Consider the following 22,259-nt stretch of genomic DNA (forward strand, 5'->3'; position numbering starts at 1 on the left):
GCAGTAGAGGCATAGTTTACCCTAATCTATAATAGATGTAGAGTGATTATTATTGACTCTTGATATTTTACTCATTCCCAAAGTTACTCCTGATTAGTTGATGGTAGGGATGAGAATGGACCGAGTCGTATTTGACTCACTCAAATTATATTTAAAAAATATAAACTTTTATTTGTGTATGATTTGACTCGAATTTATAAGATTCTCATCTAATATAAAATTTAACTTAATATTTTAAGTTAAAACTTGTATCCGACTCAACTCAATTCAATCGGATCAAAACTCATAAGATGCGAATAAAATAATACTCTTTAGTTGATATATCAGTTGATAGATTTAGAATAATGTCATTTCACGTTATATCAATTTTGTATATAAAATATTCTATTAAGTTAATAGACATAATATAAATGACGGGACATGAAAATTCTATAAAAGTTCGATGTTTTCCCTTGGGCTCAATAATATTCCATAAAATCGTTTTAGTTTAAGGACTTTGTTTCAATGAATTTGGGCTGCTTTATAACTAGACTGGCCCATTGTTATCCGTATATTTGATTATCCGGTAAACTACGCATTTAATACTTGAACTATCAACTTTGACCCGTTTTAGTATTTAAATTTTCAATTTTTTAAAATCATGTCTAACGTTTAATTTTTTTATTCTTTTTAGTATTCCATCGTTAAAAACTATAGAATACCACATCCTCATATACCACTATATAATACTTATGTAACTTAATTCTTATTTTTTTACTAAAAATGTACTTTTTTATTTAGTCTCTTAACTTTACATTTTACTTAGTTTGATCGTTTGACTGCAGTTGTTTGTAAATTCTTTATTTCCATCAATTCTTTGACTCCTTTATACTCTCATAAATATTTTATCATCAAAATACTTTCTTTAAAATATAATATTGTAAATATATTTTATAAGTTTATATTGCATTTGATATATTAAATAACATTATAATGTGAAAAATATGAAATATATCTTATATGGTTAGAGAAAGTCAAAAAAGTTAGAACTAATCCTTACAATTACACTATAAATAATTATAATAAAATTAACATAGATACTCGAATAATTCGACTCAAATTTATTAAACTCGACTCGACTTAAAAATTTTCAAATTAAGTTAGAGTTGTAAAATATGACTCAAATTTTTTTGACTCGATCTGGTTCGATCGAACATTTCCCTAGTAAGAAGCATCTCAAAAGAAGGCCAGATTTATGTAGAATGATTCTAAACTAATTTCGCCATAATATCTATTATTTGATTTCACTCACGTGGAACATGTATCAATGGCACCGACAATATTTAATTTGTGCCATATTTAATTTGTTGAAGTTATTTTTTTATTTTACTTTTCCAGAAGAGAAAAAACATTTGCATTTAGATTTGACTAATTAATCAGCCTTCAGTCAAACCTTTACTTTCCACGTAACCTCGTCGAGCTTGTAATTAATTCCCAATGGCCATGGGAATTCAAAGATCCTTTGCATGTTCTTCTTCGCCTCCGGTCCCCCACAATAGACGCAGCCGGAGGAAAATAACATAATTTCGCGGCGACTCAGGCCGTCAGTCAGGCGGCCAGAAGAAAAAAAATCTAAGAATCAACAACACTTCAATTTTAGCTCCCCTCTGCCTCTTATTTTCCATGAAATTCAACTTTCCAACTTAGAAAAGCAATCTCGTTCTTCACTATCATTATTTAGTCAAAAATAACCTACCACAGATTTCCTCATTGATCGTTATAAATAAAGATTCCCTTTGTTCATATACCAAAAACTACTCCAGTTAACGTGCTTTGATTTTGCTCTAAAGATTAACATACTCCCTTCTCTTCATCAACTTCTTAAATCTTACTTCTTCCAATAGCATGGATGCTGCAGTTAATCAATCTATTTTAAGCTCTGTTTCCATTGTTTTACTGTTAAGCTCCATTGCCCTTGTTGCCGAAGCTCGTGACCCTTTCAATATCTTTGATATTGGCTTGTACCTTGGTGCAATCAAAGAGTCAGGTCCAAGTCCCGGCGTAGGGAACAAGTTTACCGAGTCCGGTCCGAGTCCTGGTGTGGGAAATAAATTTACTGATAGCTTCACTCTAGGTGGCATTAAAACCTCCAGTTCAAGTTCTGGTGATGGAAATAAGTTAACTGATAGTCAGGTCATTGGAGGCATAAAGAATGGGGGGCCGAGCCCAGGTGTAGGGAACAAGTTTACCGACTCCGGTCCGAGTCCTGGCGTGGGAAATAAGTTTACTAATAGCTTCACTCTAGGTGGAATTAAAAACTTCGTTTCAAGTCCTGGTTTCGAAAATAAGTTAATCGATAGTCGTCAGATTATTGGAGGCATTAAGAATGGAGGGCCGAGCCCCGGTGTAGGGAACAAGTTTACTGACTCCGGTCCGAGTCCTGGTGTTGGAAACAAGTTAACCGACGGCCAAACTCTTGAAAACATTAACAATGTCGACCCGAACCCTAGTGTAGGAAATAAGTTTACCAACTCCGGTCCCAGCCCTGGTGTGGGAAACAAATAAATATATAACCGAGACTCTTCAAGGACTCTGGTCAGATCCGAGCATTGGTGATAGCAAAGTTCCAACTATTTCTGACGACAATTTTTTAAGATAACGAAAAGATTGGTTTTGAACTACTATATATTGATTTCATTTCTTTGGTTCATTATTGTTGATTTTATGGTTTAATAATTTAAAATGTCAATTCTTATTTTATACTGTCGTTGCAATTGTTTTATAAATTCAGTATTTGGGTTTCAAATATATAATATATTAATTTATATATTCTGTATCCACAACTCTTAATTTCAGAGATTAGATAAACCATTCATTAATTAGTTAATGTGAATGTTTATTATTAACAATACATGTTGAAAAGGAAAGGGGAAAAAAAGGCAGTTTGACTTGCAAGGATTTTGGTGGCGTCGACGACTCAGACCAGCAAAAAATCTAAGGAACACATGTGGACATATGAATACATGTCAAAATATATACATAAAATACACCTATATAAAATATGACAAGGAGAAGATCGTTTCTATACTATAAGTTCATTTTTTTAGAGTTCATTATTATTGATTTTGTGGTTTAATGTATAAAATATAACTGTTATTACATTCATATAAATATAAAATTTTATGTTATAAATCTTTCAAAAATTATATTTGAAGATTGGATGACTAAATATCAACAATAATTGGTGATTAAAATGAAAACATTCTAAAAGTTGGATGATCAATTGTATATACAGACGTGACTGCTCAATCATTAATACAATTATTTCTTTTATTTAATTGAGGTGATTATAACGTAAAATTTATTCGAAAATGTCTTAATCATTTGATAATAAATATTTAAACACCTCACAAACTTTATGCTGGAATTTTAAACATCTAGGAGTAACTACAATCTTTTACCACCGAGGTCGTTTGGTTCGTACGATTAGATGGCTAGATTTTGGGGACTTTTTGAGCGATCAAAATGAAAGCGTTCTAAATGTTTTATTATCGCATAGGTAATTTATTCCTAAAAAGAATTGGTTGAAGAAGAAAAACTGTAAATGCTACAAAGTAAAAAAATCAGTTATCAGTCTTTTTTCCCTCGACGTTATTATATAAAAAAACCCCATTAATTATTTTTTTAAGAACAACACCCTCTCCAGATTTGTTAGGAGTATGCCTAGTGTGCCATTTCATGCATTTCCTTTAGCTTTGTTGTCAGGTATTTGTAAAGCATTATAGGTATCTCTAGAACCCTAGACTAATGCATTCTGTTCTTTGCAGCTAAGTTCCCTGAGCTATTGGCATATGTGAACATCGAAGAAGAAACCTTAACCCCGCTTGCAACAGAAGTTAATGAATTTTCTCAAGTATCCACTCTCCCCTCATCTGTTTTAGTTCGAGAAACAGCTAGCTATTCCACCTTCGCTACCACAACCATTTTCGTCATTCATAATTTTAATTCTAGAAACAGTTATGAAACCCGTTTCCGTATTCGATGATCGGGTGGTATGCCTGCCGTCCTTTGATAAGGAAAGCATCCAATTGTTGTAACAAATGGAATTTGCCATTCTTTCGTTTTACACTATCCCCATTTCATAGGCGACATTTAACCAAATACATTTTAAAATCATCTGAGAACCTGCCGAAGCCTTTTTCTCCATTCTTCCTCCAACTGTTTGTTAACCGTTGTTGCTGTAGGCATACGAAGAAATTCGATTCTTGATGTGTTGACGCCTTGATTATCTTTCATCCAATTGTTACTTTTCGGTTCCCTGATCTGAAATAAGAAAGCAAGAAAACATGAACCCATATATAACCTCCTTTATTTACCAAATTGTGAAATTCCTTGCGTATTTGCAAAAGATAATTTATTATTTAGGTAATAGATCAAGTTAAGAAAGCTTGAAATATTGGAATTCTTTTTAGGGGCTTTTGGCATGTAAAGTTTTAATTTTTAAACGAGTCTGAAATCTTTCTTTAAACCCATATTTTTCGCATTCTCTGTACATTGAACAAAATTATTAAGAGAGAACAACAAAAGCCCGGTTTTTTTCTTTTACATCTCAAGTTCAGTCGATCCTATTAACCCCAACGCGGCTCATGGGCAAACCATTCCTAAACCCTATATCCAAACACGTCCTCATTCCCTCTTCTCCCGAAACGCCGTCGTTTTGCTGTTGCGTCTGAACCATGTAGTTCCTCACCTCCACTCTTATCATTTCTTGCATCACCGCCATAAACTCCGCACCGGACCCCATCACCCCTCCTCCTCCCTTGCCTTCATTTTTTGCTTCGTTCCTCGTCTGAGTTGACTCGGTGACTGGGAGGGTTGACACCGACACCTCACACGACTCAGCCCCGGGTAAAGACAGACTCAGTGAAGTCTGTGGATCGTTAGAAGACGACACCGCTTCTGCTCCGGGAGATGGCATAACGTTGACGTCAACGTTGACTCCACCGGTCCTCGGGATGGGCTTGTACACGTGTGAAGGTGACAAAACGGGTACGCTCGAATCGCTCAAATCGGATCCCGATTGGCTCCCGGTGCTCATGTAAAGCCCGGCACTCACCGATCTCTTCAACGGTTGCCGCTCCTCCTCATCTTCTCCCAGATTACCATCATACCCTCCGTTCAAAGCATTGAAAAAACTCTCTTCCCCGACCGACGAGCACTTACGTTTGAGCGTCGAGTTCCAGTGATTCTTAATAGCGTTGTCCGTACGACCGTTGAGGAGTCGGGCTATGGTGGCCCACTTGTTGCCGAATCGGGCATGAGCCCTGACGATTGTCTCGTCTTCCTCGGGGGTGAACGCCCTGTGCTCAACTTGTGGTGACAGCTGATTGCACCAGCGGAGCCTGCAGGATTTACCGGATCGACCCGGAATTGATTTGCTGATCAACGACCAGTTTCTGGCTCCATGCTTTTGGACCAGCTTTTGAAGCAAGTCATCCTCTTCGGGGCTCCATGGACCTTTGATACGATCCATTTCTTTTCTTTTTGATTTGCTTCTTACAGCCTTGATATCAAATACAAAAGCATGCAAAGGAAAATTGGTTCTCCGGATATATATATTATCTAAATTTTCGGTGGGGTTTTTTTCTTTCTTCTCTACTTTCTTTCTTCTAGTTTCGGCCTGAAGTTTAAAAGGAAAACGAGTTAGTGAAGGGGGGGTTATATAAGAGAGAAGAGGACAGGAATCGGTTGAAACGGTGAAGTGAGGAGAAGCGTTATGGGCACCGACTGTACAAGTTAAGCGGTTGGGCAAAGGGGCTTGGGATACAGCTGGCGAACGGACACGTGTCACGTCTAAACTGCACTGATTTTAACGTCACTTTCTCTTAATATTTATTTTTATCCATTAGAGCTTTTTTGTGACTCTCTATCATTGGAGCGTCTGTCTCACATTGGATCTAATACTAAAATTTTAATTTACTAATTTATTATAATTTTAATCTCTTATTAAATTAAAATAGAAAAAGCAAATATTATAAATTTTTAGATAATATATCATCCAATAGAATAATTTAACCTACATAAAACATCCAGTTAAGACAAAAAAAAAGGGGGGGAAGATTACCAAAGATATATATACAGACAGAACCGAACTCTTCATACAATAATTTTCACGAAAATAAAAAAGAAAATAATATAATATAATAAGAGATAAAGATGATATCGGTTGGGTAAGGTTCGAGTCTGACTTTGACTGAGGACGCCAGCCTGTAGAGCATTTTCGTGATGAATTTTCTTCTACTTTTCTTAAAAATTAGTTTTTTCAGCTGAAAGAAAATAAAAATTGGCCCAAAACGACAAGATTGTTCGCCGAATCTGGGGGCGAATCATTACCGCTCTTTGTTTCTTTTATTTTCTTTTCCTTTTTTTATTTTAATTCCAGCCTGTAAACCTGCCACCACCTTTAACGGCCTCTGTCTTTTTTTACTGCCACGTGCCGGTCATCCATCGCTTTCTATCCGTCCTCTTTGCTTTTGCGTTTACCTGTACGGAAGCTGCGAAGGAAAGAAAACCCCCGTGACTTGTTTACCTAACCACGTTTCAACGTCTTCCAGCGACCTTCCTTTTGAAACTTAAAAAATAAGAAGAATTAACCGACTTTCTTAAAGTTAATGATGCAATTAAAGGAGGGATTAAGGGGTTGATTAAATTAATGGGCTGAATGATTAAAAATGTGATTAAGGGCATCCGTATCCATTTTATGTTACCTGTTTGCCGTTTGGTGGTAGAGAATAATGTTAGATTTTTTTTACATAATAATCTATGTTTTGTTGGAATTATTTTTTTCGTTTAATACTTTAATAATCTCTTCTCCTTTGTTTTTTGATTTAATATTCTCGACCGGTAATTTATAGGTCAGTAAACGAATCAAACGTATACGAACGAAGGTATGTTCATGTTAGTTCATTTAATAAATGAACGAACATAAACGGACACGAACATAAACGAACAAAATTTTTTTGTTCATGTTCGTTCATTAAGAAATATAGCTTGTTCATATTCGTTCATTTAAATAATAAACGAACATAAACAAACACAATAAACGAACAACACAAACACAAAAAAACTTATTCGAACACAACAAACGAATGTAAAAAAAAGTAAACAACAAGAATAACAACTTAAAATTCATTAATATAACCTACAACTTTAGAGTTAATTTGTTCGAATACGATAAAAAAATACATAAATCATAAATGCGCTATATGAACATAATAAAGTCTTAAAGTTAATTCGTTCAACAAAACAATCTTCTTAAAATCCAAACAACTTCAATAATCTTCGTAATATATTCAACTTGCCCTCTGTTTGAACATAAATGAACGAACATATAATCGAACGTTCACGAACGTAAATGAACGAACGAGCCATTTGTTCATGTTCGTTCATTTAATTAAACGAACGTAAAATCTTATTCATGTTCGTTCATTTAATAAATAAACGAACATAAACAAACTTCTCGCCGCAGTGTTCATGAACGGTAATTAACTAAATTATCTTAGATAATTCATTCTTTTATTTGGATACTTATATCACGTGCATCAGCCTCGCTTCAAACCCAAGGAAACACGTGCGAGTTGCTTCCATCGATAAAGCAGGAAGTTTGGGCATTATAGAAAATTTGAAGGGGTGAGAATGGGCCGTATGGGTATAAAGGATTTTCTGTACGGTCGGTGAGTACATTTACGTAATTGTATCACGTGCATTTTCATCTAAAGCGAATTTTTAAAATATTTGCTTTGGTATGATTTAGATTTAAATTAATAGAATTAGTATAGCTTGGAGAAATAGGGATGGTAAAAAAATTCGAATCCGACGGGAAAAATCGAAAATCGAATTAAATAGGTCGGGTTCGGGGATGATAAACGGGGACGGGGACGGGAAAAACTCATTTATTTTAAACGGGGACGGGGACGGGGACGGGGACGGGTTTGGTAATCCCCGTCCCGATTACCCGATTACCCGCCCCGATACCCGACCCGATAAATATTAAAAATAATTATTTATATATATATATATATATATATATATATATATATATAATATTAATAAATTTAATTTAAATAAAAAATATATTTATATATTTAATTTAAATATATATATATATACCCGGCCCGATTCTCGGCCCAATACCCGACCCAATACCCGGCCCAATACCCGTTTAAATAACCGTTTATGCTAAACGGGGATACCCGTTTCCCCGCGGTTTTCCCCGATTACCCGGTAATCCCCGTTTAAATCCCCGTGGTTTTTTAAACGGGAACGGGTACCGATTTTTTAAACGGGGACGGGGACGGGGGACCAATACCCGGCCCGAACCCGGCCCATTGCCATCCCTAGTTTAAACATTATTTAGTAATTTTTTATTTTTTAGCCATTTAGCAGTTTACTTTGGATAATAAATAAGTTTATAGAAATTATCAATTAAAATTTCTCACATATAAAGTCAGTACATTTGACTAATTATTCAAGTTATTCATTTTTATTTATTCATATTTTCTTAAATAACGGATCTTAAATTCACTAAGAGCATAATACTCTCCTTCCTGTTCCTATAATCTTCCTTTCCCTCTAAATAAAATTAAGAATAAATTTAAAATTTATCAAAAAAACTCAAATTTTAAATTTCTAATTTCTAATATTGAAATAAAATTAATATACATTTAGTAATTAAAGTAAGTAAATTATACAAAAATAAAGTAAAATGGGATCCGACCACAAGACCTCGAAACTTAAAAGAGATATGTCCGGGCACGTGGCAGAAGAAGGGTGCAAACATGGGAAACCGCGTCAAATAAACTCCCCATCACTACAGGACAAAAACGACAGTTGTTTCTGTTTGTTTCCGATGACTAAAATGAAATTTTGATACCAAATTTCAACCTCAGACTAAGACCTTCCAAGGCGGGGCCCCCATCGCTGGTATGGATGATAGACGGACACGATTGCGTGAATTTCATTCGATATCTATTTTAATTAGAGTTGGATATATATAAGTTTAGTAGGTAAAAACGAGTTTAGATGTAAAAAATCATATTCGTTATGAATAATTGATAGGTTATGAGTTTAAGATCTTACTTGTTCTGTATTTGTTTGCTTCATATATGTCCTGCATCCGTCCGTTCACTAATTATTTAACATATAAATTTTTAGATTATTATGAATTTAGATATAATTTCATAAAAATATTCTATAAATCTTAATATTTTATAGGACATGACTTGTAATTTAACTAAATGTTATGACACATTTTATTAATTTTTTGTTTATTTTATTATGTTTCTTAATAAATGTGTTTGTTTTATATTTTGTTGCTATGTAATTTGTGATGTTGTCAGGCGGATGTGGACGAATATAAGAGAATATAGATAGGTACAAGATGGGTGGTAAATATCTAATTGGGTAATGGGTGTAAGATGAATTTGAGAATATACTCGTGTGGACAGGTGTGAAATTGAAAATTTTACTTATCATAAATAATGAGTAGATAATTAATACGAAATATTAAATAGATATAAAAATGAAAGAAATGATATCCTCACCCTTCTCGCCAATTTACCATCCCTACTGACTGGGCTTTTCAAACATTTTATCAATTAAATGAATGTTTTGAACCACATCACAAACGTAGAAAAAAATAATTAGTAAAATATAATCATTTCAATTTATTAATTATGATAATTATATAAATATAAATAATTAATGATTGATAACTTTTCGAACACAGTGTTCATGAATTATTATTATTATTATTATTTTCATTTATGGGAAGCAATCTGTCTCCTTTTGACCCGTCAATGAGATAAGCATCGAGGAAAAACACAGTATTGCCAGCTACAACGCATTTGCTTTTCTCCTTTTAAATGATTTATTTAGATCATGGAAAAGAAGAGTGTTTTAAAAATATTTGTTAGTTATTTTAATTTAGTTTTTTTTTTGGGGGTTTTGAGTTAATCGAAAAAGACTTCATCCCTTTGTTTTTCAGTGTTATTTGTTTCGGGATTCGTCATGTGGGGGAAATGATCCCATGATTCCCGCTATTGTGAGCCGTATGCATTCCCTCGTACTATTTCCCCCGTCTCTGCCTCACTTTTTCTTTCCACTTTTAATAATTTGATTTCATTTGAGCTTAAAATTTATTAAAGGGTTAAATACAAGAGTAAACACTTATGTTTGTATTTTGCTATGTTTTCTCATTGATTTAAACAAACATAATATATGATCATTTTCATTTTTAATTAATTAAGATATGGTCACCACGAGTTAATTGTTGTTAACAGTTAACATATTAGGTGACGTGACAATTAAATATTTTTGTATAATCACACATTTGGTCCCTATTATTTATACATTCTCTTAATTTAGTTCTACTTCTAATAAAGGGTAAAATACAAAAATGATTATTTTCGTTTGAGTTTTATAATTTTTTTCATTATTAAATTAAAAGACAAAAAAGGTTTTGTCACTTTCATTGTGTTTTAATTAAGATGTGGTCACTAAGGTTGATGCACGTTAAACCTTTAATGTTTTACTGACATGATACGGTAAATATATAAAATTAAAATTACATCATTTCCATGTAGATAATACGTGGATTAAGTTTAGTCACTTTCCTTTCATATTTGGTCACTTACGTTGGCGTTTTTTTTTACTTTTGGTCACTTGGAAATGAGGTACTCAGAGTTCGATGCAATGGCGGTGGTGCGACAGATCACGTAGGTAGTAGGGGTTAACAGTTATTCATGGGAATCTAGAATCGGAAAATTGCTTGTTCTTGAGGGGGGAAATTTTAACGTTGACGACCATGGATTTTGGATTGAGTTCGATTGATGAATTCATAGATCCAATTATCATGTTGTTTGGATCCATTTATTATGTTTCACTAGGGGCGCTTTCTCAAGGGAAAATTACAAGGAAGAGTAATATCTGATTATCGGGTTATTTGGATCAATTGATTTATCTTCTTGTTCCTTGTTGGATTTGACATTATGCAAGCTTAATATTTAAAAATTGAATTTTAGTTTATATCACGAAGTTCATTTGATCTCTAGATGCCCATCCTCTCATTTTTCTCTGAACTTGTGGTGTTATTATTTGTTATTGGAAGTTGGAAATCTTTCAGTATTCTTAAAATGTAACATGAGTCCTTGAAAGAAGGCAAATGGAGCAATGAAGCATAATTGTCGGAAGAATAAGCAGGGAGAAGATGAACAATAATGGGGTTGGGAAGAAAACCTATTAAAAGTGGATAAATTGAAATATTGTCCCTAAACTAATTTGAATTTACAAAAGACTCATAGTTAGTATTTTATCTAAAATGTGGGAGTTAAAATAAAAATCAAACCATTTTACAAATGAGTCACGTCATCAAACTAATGAAATTCAATGTCCAAGTGATCAAAACTTAATAAAAAAATAACGTAAGAGACTAAAACTTAATAAACAATAATGTAAGCGACAAAAAGTGTACACATATAAAAGGAAAGTGACCAAAACTTAATCCATGTGTTATCTACGTGGAAATTATGTAATTTTAATTTTATATATTTATAGCGCCACATTAACAAACCGTTAACCTTCAGTTACCACATCTTAATTAAAGCGAAACGAAAGTGTTCAAATCTTAATCAAAATGAAACGAAAGTGACAAAATGTTATGTTTCTTAATTCAATGAGGAAAAATTATAAAACTCAAATGAAAGTAATCATTTATGTAGTTTACTCTTTAATAAATTAAAATAAATTTAATTATCAAATTGAATAATGTCACATATTATTGGTGTCACATGTCACCCTTTGATTGAAAGAAATCAAACCATAACACAAATTGGGGGCCAAAGATATTCAAGCCTAGGTCACTTGGAAACCAAACATGTACCCACCATTGAGCCAAAATAAATACTTGGACTAAAATAGACAATATGATATATATATTTTGTATCTCAATGTATAAATATTTAACTTAAATGCATAATATTTGATATGTATTAACTTTAAAAAAATATTTTTATATTAACTTATTAAATATATTTTATTATTATTTTAATTTTAAAATATTTTTTATTTTAATCTAAACATATATATTCTACGTTAAAATATTTTGAAGTTAAAATAAAAATAAAATATATTTAAAATTTAAAGTAATAATATAAAATATTTAGTAAATAAAGATAAAATGTATACTTTGAAAAGTAAAAATAATAATAAAATATATTCTTAAAATTTTAGTAAAAATAAAATATTTTTTTAAATAATAATAAAAATAAAATACTTTAAATTTGTTAATAATAAATATATTAATAAGTTAATATAAAAATAGTTATTGAAATTAATATATATAAATATTATAAAGTTAAGTTAAATATTTATATACTAAGACATAAAATATACATCATGTTATCTATTTTAGATCATGTATTACCCGTGGTTGGGGTACATGCTTGGTTTTTCAAGAGACCTAGATTTGAATTCTTGTAGGTCCAAATTGTTTTGCTTTATTTTATTTCGTCACCTTTTAATTAGTAGAAAATAAATATATTAAATTAAAATAAATTAATATAAAGTTAGTCCTCTAATCGAGTGGTGACATGTAGAACTAGTGAAACGTCACATCATTCGATTGGAGGATCAAATTTATTTTAATTCATTAAAAATAGAATTAAATTGAGAAAATATGTAAATAACACGAACCAAATGTGTGATTATACCAAAATATTTAATTATCATGTCACTTAATCTGTTAACTGTTAACGAATGTTAACCCATAGTGACCACATCTTAAATAAATAGAAACGAAAGCGACAATATCTTAATTAAATAAAAACGAAAGTGACCACATATAATTTTTTTTTCGAAATCAGTAAAGAAAAGTAGACAAAACACAAACACAAATACAAATGATGAAACATGTAATTAACTATTGATTAAATCAGCAAACCACTCTCTACACACACATATTATTAACATTTTTTTATAATCACGTAAGTTTAATTTAATTTTTTAATTTACTAAATTATATATTAATTTATTTTGTCTAGAAAGTTATATTTGGAAATTTAAACAGTACTTAAAAGAATAAGTTTTTATTCAATTAGTAGTTGATAGCTCTAACACACTCTTTTCATATACATCAAACCAAATAAAGGCAAAATATTATGTTGGCTTTTGAATCAGTAAGGGTGCGTTTGGTTCACGGAATGTAAGATTACCAGTGGGAATAAAAGATTATCAGGAAATAGGATTACTGGGAATATTGTATTTTGTGTTTAGTTGGTTTAGTAGGAATATAAGATTACCGTGTTTGGTTAAAGGAATATAAGATTACCGTGTTTGGTTAAAGGAATAAAAGATTATTAGAATGTATATTTGATCAAATTGTCCTTATTATATATTTGTATAATACTACAAATTGTAAAATATTTCTATATTTTCTTTAAAATATTTATATATTTTCTTTAAAAAATTAAATTCATAATATTTATATAATTTTTTTACAAAATTAAAAATATAAAAAGATTTAATGAAAGAGTAACTTTTTTTAACCCTTAAACCTCATATAAAATTTTAATTATAGATTTTTTTTTGTAAATCTAAAATAATTTAAGGATAAATTTGTAATTTAACATTCGTAGAATTTTTATTATTCAATAACAGAAGAATGATATTTTTGGAAAAAAAATAAAAAATTAAGGGCATTTTAGTCCAAAACATCGGTAATGTTACAATACCTAAGGGAATGGAGGTAATGACATTCCCGGTAATATACCTCAAAAAATCTACTATTGGTAATAAAACATTACCGGGAATGAGATTTTCGGTCAACTAAACATGGAATGTGGGATTCTCATCTTATGAAAATCCCATAATCCTTGAACCAAACACTCCCTAAGAGTATGATTGACGAAAGAAAGTTTGGTCAAAAACCATTCAAAGCTTAAATGGGTATAGTTTCACGGCAGTCTTATCTTATTAATTAATTAACCAATTGCCTTGTTTTAAACATTTTGATTGCTTTATATTTCACGCTCTACCATTTAAACTAGGGCTGGCAATTATCTATGGGTGAGTGGATTATCTATTCATCCGTCCGAATAAATGGATGAAAATTCGTTGTGAAATAGATGATTGGCGGGTGATGGATGGATCGAGTGATGGGTCGGATCAGATATGGATGAATTTTTTTTGACCTATCGTCAGCAACATCCATCCACCCATTAATATATTCATCCATATATATATATTATATTATATTATATATATATTAAAAAAATAAACGGATGATTGTAAATATTTTTATTCTCTTAATTCTGACTTTTATCCCATTGAAAATATGTCTAATTTTTTTGTATTGGTTTATCCCTATTAATATTAGGATGGAGAAGACTTTTGAGAAGTGATAGTTTGTTGATGAAGATTTGAAGATTATATTTGGTGTATAAGACTATACATAATGCATCTATTCACTTGAAAAATGTATCACAAACATAGTGTACAAGACTATATAAATTGTGTTCCATTTTGTTTTTGTTTGAATTTGATGAAAATTTATTGTTTATGTTTTTGTTTCTATGAATGTTTGAGTATCAATGTTTGGTTTCTATGAATATTAGAAGAATTTGAGCTTAGGATGTAAAAATATGTTTTGTTCATAGTATTATCAATTTCTCATCCGCTCCACCTGCTCCACCCGCGGATGATGGATGGAGCGTATATAGATGAATTTTTTTGTGGGTGATGGATGGTGTGGATGGAGATTTGGACCGCGGGTGACGGGGTGGATGAAGCTCCACCCGACCTGTCTCCGATCCATTTCCAGCCCTAATTTAAACCTAATAGTCAACTCGTTTCGTTCGCCGAAACTTTCGAGAATCTCACGTATAAGTTTTATTTGTGATAATTATATGGAATTGTTTTTATGATTCATTCGAATTTAAATTATATGACGAGTACGAATTAAGTGATTTCGATAATAAAAAATATTGTTATTTTTTTATTGTCCTTCAATTTCAAGACTTTGCTATAACTAATCTGGTGTACATCTTGTTTTAGTGGGTGAGTCTTCCAACGGATATTTTCTGCATACACAAAGACTCGATCCTAAGACATGCTTAAGCGATATCAAGCTGCTTATCACTTGAACAATTGAACTAACCCATGTTGGTAATTATTGTTATTTTTTTAGGTCCCAAATTCGAGCACCAAGAATTTAATGTCAAATGGTTAAGAGTTATTTTTAAATATATATTATCTTGTACTTATCCCATATTAATAAAAAAAATCATGAGGAATCCACTAATTTTATTAAAACGAGAAAATATCTAAAATCATAATAATCGAAAATTAAACATATAATTAAGACATTTTATTATAATCATTGACATAAGATATTAACCACTTGAGATCATACGAGAGAAATGTGTAAAAATCCAACAACAACAACAAAACTCGAATGAATGATAAATATAAACAGAGCTGACTGTATCAACAAACGAATTACAAAAGGAGATCAAACTAATAAAAAAGCACTAACAAACTGTAACCTATAGCCAAGCGACGTGAGAAAACTATCCATAATCGCAAATCGTGTATCCAAGTCCACTCTTAAAGTCGAAAAATAGAGAAGATCAACGATATAACAAATAAACATTACTTTAATTAATCGAAACAACATCAAATCCAACTCAAAAATTAATTTGGTAATAAACAATACTGAAATAAAGCCAAACTAATCAAACCAAAAGAATATGATTGTATTTGGACAAAATTGGTGGTGGATGCGAGAAAGTAGCAAAAGTTAGTGGGTTTTGAACTAGCCACCGGCTTATGCTTTGTTCTGTATGAACACAATTGAAAACCATCAAATTTTTGCTTTGTTCTGTATTAACACAATTGAAAACCATCAAATTTTTGCACTTCAATTCTAAAACACACAAACTCATGTTCCCCCCCCCCCCAACTTTCATTGTTTTCATGTGTCATCAATGGCTAAACTCTAATCCCATAGCCTCCCAAATTCATGGGTTTGGTCTAAGTGGTGGAGCCCCATGTCCCTGTCCTCTTGCCTGTGGTTAGGTTAAGGGTCATTGTCTTGTCTAGTGTGTGAGCTTACTGTGGGATGGATCGATTTGAGGGTGAGCAACTGTGCTATAAAAAATTTAAAATTATTATATATTTTAATTAAAATTTTATTTTATTTTTTAAAAATTTTATAAATTCATTTTAAAATTTTCATCCTCCCAAAAATAAAATTCCGTGTCTGTCCGTACTTACTTGACCTAATCGGTTTTGACAAAATAAAAATTGTTGACATATTTTCACATTTAATTAAGCCACTATCCTTTTTAATTAAAATATTTTCCGTAAATAATGTATTATTTAAAATTTAATCGTGTACATATAAAATAATTCGATCCTTGAGCAAGTATTATCAGAGACAGGTAAGATGTGGGATGAGTCGATTTTTTTGACTGCTTTGATCATGATCCAAAATTTAAGATTTGACCCGATTCCGTCTTATGAATATCTTAACTTTTGATGATATTCTACTTGTCCTGATTTCGTTCCAAATTTTTGTATAAGTTTGTATCGATATAAGAGAGATTATAATAACTAGAACAAATTAAATATTCTTTACCATGAATTCGATTTTATCCTGATTTCAATAATCTTTCTTAATTTTTTTCCCATGCTTACTTTTTTTTATGAAAAAAAAGCTTAAATATCAAAATGATGTTTAACGTATGCCTTTGGTTTCAGTTTGATGCCTAATATTTTTTTATTTTAGTTTGATGCCTAACATTTCATTTCGTAACTCAGTTTGTATCAGGTCGTGATAAACTGTTAAATTTGGCCGTTAAATGACACGTGTCACAACCTGATAAATTTTAAAAAAAAAAATATTTAAAATAAAAATAAAAATTATTTATATTTAAAAAAAAGAAAACACATTTTGAAATAAACACAAAACTTTGAAAGCCTTCATTTCAACCCGTAAATCCACGTCAACCGGCGCCTTTGCGCCGATGAAGCTCCATAAGACCTCCACTCCCCTCGGCGACCGAAACCCCCATGAAATCGTGATTGATCTACGGTCGATCGGCCGTCGGAATCGCGTGGGATTGCGATTTTCATCCTAGGGTTCGCGGGGTATAAACGTTGATTTGTCATTGAACAGCCGTCGATCGGTCACGATTTCATGGGGTTTTGGCCGCCGAGGGGATGGGAGGTCGGGTGGAGCATCTTCGACGACAAAAGGCGGCCGACTGACGTGATTTTAAGGGTTGAAATGAAAGTTTTCAAAGTTTTACGCTTATTTCAAAATTTGAGTTTTCTTTTTAAAATATATATATAATTTTAATTTTTTTAATTTTAAATAAATTTTTTAAAATTACCATGTTGTGACATGTGTTACTTAACGGTCAAACTTAACGATTTGTCACGACCTGATCCAATTTGAGTTACGAAATAAAATGTTATATACTAAACTAGAACAAAAAAAAAATTAGACACTAAACTAAAATCAAAGGCATATATATTTAAGCCTTAAAAGAATAATCTATAAAATCAGATAATGTCAAAATCTATTAGATTTGAATAATTTGTTTGATGGGAGCTTGCATTTTGAGGGTGTGAAGTGTGAAAAGAGGAAAACTTGCGGTTTGTATTCATTACAATATTTATTTGCCATGCAGGCCTGTAGGGTTTATATCCGTATGATATGATGTGGTCTGCTAGTGGTCAGGATTAATAGAGGGGAGCAACTAGGGGTCGTGTACTTATATGAAAATTTAAATTTATCATATATTTTAATTTTTTATATATATTTTTATTAAAAATCTATTTTCACTTATTTAAATTTTAGTTCGTCCTTTTTAAATTTAAGTTCACTATCTATCCTAAAATCTTATCCCATTAGTCATTATTATATTTGCAGTTACTGGAACTTTGTTTACAAAATTTTCTATGTGCTTTGGTAACGACAAATAACTGTTGCACTTCAAATTATTTAATTTGGTTTTCAGTTATTTTTCAAATTTCCTCCTTCAATGATTTGGTCGGACTTAAAATAATAGGATGGGTGGAACGAGGGACCCTAATTGACTGACCAAACCAACTTCTATTGGCCATTATCAATCAATTTGGCCATCGGAGTTAAGCAAAATGTAAAAGCCAGATTGGGATTTGTCTTTTTAAACCAAATAACAAACTTTACCAACAAATTCCGCACAATGTAAATGGGGGCGTACTTGTAATTCACTTCTATTTAGGCCAACTTTCAATGATTTAATCTTTCTGCTGAAGGGAATGATTAAAAAACAAAATTATAATCCAACATCACAAATAGGGATGGAATCGTAATTCATTAACCTCACCCCAATACTAATTTTACAAAATTTTAGATTCTATAAAATTAAATCGAATCAAAATCCATCGAATTAAGATATTTTAATCATTCTCGGTCACAAACAGATAGACTTGTCACGTCTATGGACAAAACTCGCAAAATGTGACATTGTTTAAGTTACAATAAAAGAATTTTACAGAACGATAATACCAAATTCGTACAAAAAATAACGGTGTTTAATTTCATTTTATGGTTTTTTTTTCTTTCTTCCTCGGAAAGAATCAGTGGGGATTTCTCATCTCAATTTTTAGATAATGCTCTCAACGATGTTTCACCTGCTCACTCGGTTTCATAATCTTCTTCGTCGCCAAAACTGAAGACAAAAGCATCGGCAGCCATGGCTTTGATGTCACTTGCGCTCATCAACTATACACTGGGGAGCTCAAGCCCCGTTGATGGTTTGCCACTTCCATTAATCGCAAGGTCCTTGGAAGTACTATTAGATAAAAGCTCTTGATTTTTGACTGATGGTATCGATACTCCCATTTGCTCGGATGCAGGCGTCGATAGATTGCTGGACGTTACAGGTCCGACTGCAGCAGCCGGTTGAGTTGGCTTACTCGTGGAAGCCCCTGACTCCTCTCCGTCGCTGTCTGAGAATATGTCATCGCTCTCTTCAGTACCCGAAGCTTTGCTCTGTTTCGAATTGGCTTCGACGACTCCATCCTTGACATAACCCGAGTTACCCTCGGTACCCCTGTTTGCAGAATCGGATTTAGAATTTGCCTTTGGTGCGCCGTCGTAGTCTACCATTACTAATTCAATCTTGAATCCATGATATGGCACATTTCTCTACAGATCAAAGGTAACAAAGCACTACGAAACATGATGTCTGAAACGAAGAAGAAACCCCTTTCGTGTATTCGATGCATTAGCTTCTTTAGAAAATATTTACCTTATCTTGCTGTTCCTTGAAACATAGAAAATATTTCCAAATAGTTCCATATTGCTTTTACTGAAATTATTTACAACTCGAATTTTATCCCCTTTTCTCGTCTAGTCACCCATATTATTAGTTGGATGTTGAACCCCTACTTTTTTTTTGCATTGTTGTTCAGGCATTAACGTGCAAGATTTTACAATTTACAGATTCAATATTAAGATTCTAAAATTCAACTTCAAAATATTTCCTTATTTAATTGAGGGAGCGCCTCTGACCTATCCAATAAACAGATAAAAGAGACCGTTGTTATGCAAGCAACATCCTACCTTATTTTCAAAAAAGTTGATCACTTCCTCCATTTTATTTCGGTAAAATCCCTGCATCAAACGTTAAGTCCATAAATCCAACAATTGAACTTGTACACTAAATTTCAAGTGCAAACCACGTGAACTTTTTCTACTCGATGAATCCGATGAATCCAAGAAGTCCAGAGCTTAGATAACCAGCAGGAAATCCCATAGCAATTATATTCTCAGTGATATAAGTCATAACCAAATCAAACTCTCCCTCCTGTAGATCATGCATTAAAGATCTTTTCAGCATGTAATTCATTATAATATGGTGTCATATTAGATATACACCGACTCCAATATTAGATGCATACATCTAAACGATAAGGAATTTCTGATCATAGTTAGATAAAACAATCATTTCATATTAATATCTAAAACCAAGATAACAGAAATTCATGTCGGACATTTTGATGAAAATACACCATCAGCAACACAGTTAGGATACCTGGTATCTTCTTTTGTTTTGGGAAACCATATGGCGTGTTTTGACCTGCACAGCCTTCACTGCATTCAAAGAGGAGTCAACTCTACCCTTTTTAAATGATTCAAGTACAGCTTGTGTTTCTGTGGAGGTTGGTTCTGCACGGTTATCAGGTGGTAGAGTCGTCGATTGCAACCGCAATCCAAGGCCACTGGTGACGCGTGCAAAAGCTGAGGTCCCTGCATTTCCAGCTTGAGATGCCTGAGGCGGTGCTATAGGCCGTGGTAATTTAAAATGTCTTGCCCAAGAAGATATGCCAGGGGAGGGTAAATCAGATGGTGTGGGGTCTGGTGAGGAAATGGTTTTCACAGAAGCAGTAGATGCATTTTCACCAGCCTTTGGAGGTTCAATTAATATAAGCTTTGACAGGAGGTTCCACATTGTTGGCCATTGAATGGCTTCTATTATCATTACTATTAGCTGGCTGTTTAACATCGGTGTCTGTCTTCAGCAGAGGTTTCAACATCAGAAGCTTTAGTTTGAGGTTGAGAGGAGGAATCGGCAGATTCTGAGTCCATTCTACCACTCAAATGCAATCAAAGTTACACCAGTAATCTGAGCAAAGGACAGAACTCTTAAACTATAGAGTAAAAAACGCATAATCAAATCATCAATGCCGATTCAAGGAATCAATCCAAAACTAAACCAAGAAAAAGCATGCGTTTTTCTTGCTGAACAAATCACACTCAACATTTTTTATTGACAACTACTACTGAATCCAAAATGCAATTGTTTTCGTTATATGTATACATTTGTTGAAACCGTACTTTTGCATTGTTATTGGGAAACCAACATTTCAAATTCAAATAAATTGTTTTCTTTTTAAGTACAAAACTAAGCACCAAAACATCCTAATTCGACAATGTGCAATTTGTAAAAATATTAGATCTGGAAACAAAGCTTGAATAACTTTAAATAAACAAAATCCAAAAAAGTTCATGAATTTCGCATTAACAAATGCAATTAAGATTAGCGGTTTTCGATTTTGAAAAAGAAAACTTTACCAGAATTCGGATCCTTAGCTGGAATACACCCTGCAATTGTTGAAGATGAACAAGATCTTCAACTGTTTGTTCGATTTGATTTGCTTGCGTCGAAACTCATGTGCGCGGTTGAAAATAATAATAATAAAAAGGGTAAAGTGTACAAATGGTCCCCTAATTATAGGATATTTATTTTTCAATTCCCCCGACTATTAAAAATTACAAAATGTTATCTTAATTGTAGGGTGTTGTTTTATTGAGTCATCAACTATAAAAGTTACAAAATGATCCTCTGACTATTCATATATTCCTAATTTGTCATTTTTTATTAAAAAATTAACGAAAATTTAAGGGTGACATTAACCTACTTACTAAAAAAAAATTAGTTGACCCTTATTCCCATATGTAATGGGATAAGGGGGAGGTAGGATAGTAGGCTGCCCCCAACGTCGGGTTGAGAGCAGCTTCCGTGGGAGACCTCCGAATTATGAAATGCCCTCCGTGGGACTTGATCCCACGACCTCAAGGTTAAGAACCTTACGCTCTACCAACTGAGCTGGACGGTCATTTCATTAACCTACTTACTAAGATATGATAAAATCTTACACGAAAATCTCAAACTACTATCATATCTCAGTCACCATGGTAACATCCAGCTCAGACGACCTCAATTTTTTAATGGAGAAGGACGAGTTTGAAACATACGAATAATAGAGTGACTATTTTGTAACTTTCAATATTTAGGTGGCTCAACAAAATAACACCATATAATCTAAGAACAATTTTATAACTTTTAATAATTAAAGAACTCAACAAAATAACAATCCTATAGTCGAGATCATTTATATAATGGGTTAACTACAGAGATGATAACTTATGTTTGTGTTTTGTCCACTTTTGGTCATTGATTTTAAAAACTAAGATATGGTCTCTTTCGTTTTTTATTTAATTAAGATGTGGTCACCCTGAGCTAACTGCCATTAACAACAGTTAAATATTTTGATATATTCACACATTTGGTACATGTTATTTACATATTCTCTCAATTTAGTCATACTTTTAATAAATTTAAATAAATTATATATTTTAAATGAAAATAAAATATTTAAAATTAAGT

At 32.3% G+C, this 22,259-nt stretch overlaps 1 protein-coding gene and 1 pseudogene across 1 annotated transcript; both read right to left on the reverse strand.

Annotated features, from left to right (window-relative positions):
• Positions 1-4,455: 4,455 nt before the first annotated feature.
• Positions 4,456-8,956, reverse strand: LOC120181772 (transcription factor MYB44-like). The gene is made up of 2 exons (XM_039186834.1): positions 8,936-8,956; positions 4,456-5,842 (listed from the first exon to the last, which is right to left on the reverse strand). Exons 1-2 carry the CDS (start codon positions 8,954-8,956, stop codon positions 4,595-4,597), a joined length of 1,269 nt encoding a protein of 422 aa, XP_039042765.1. The 3' UTR covers positions 4,456-4,594.
• A 9,662-nt stretch (positions 8,957-18,618) lies between these two features.
• On the reverse strand, positions 18,619-21,281 carry LOC120181773 (annotated as a pseudogene).
• Positions 21,282-22,259: the final 978 nt, after the last annotated feature.

Source organism: Hibiscus syriacus, unplaced genomic scaffold, assembly GCF_006381635.1.
Source record: "Hibiscus syriacus cultivar Baekdansim isolate YM2019G1 unplaced genomic scaffold, ASM638163v2 tig00112530_pilon, whole genome shotgun sequence".
NCBI lineage: Eukaryota > Viridiplantae > Streptophyta > Magnoliopsida > Malvales > Malvaceae > Hibiscus > Hibiscus syriacus.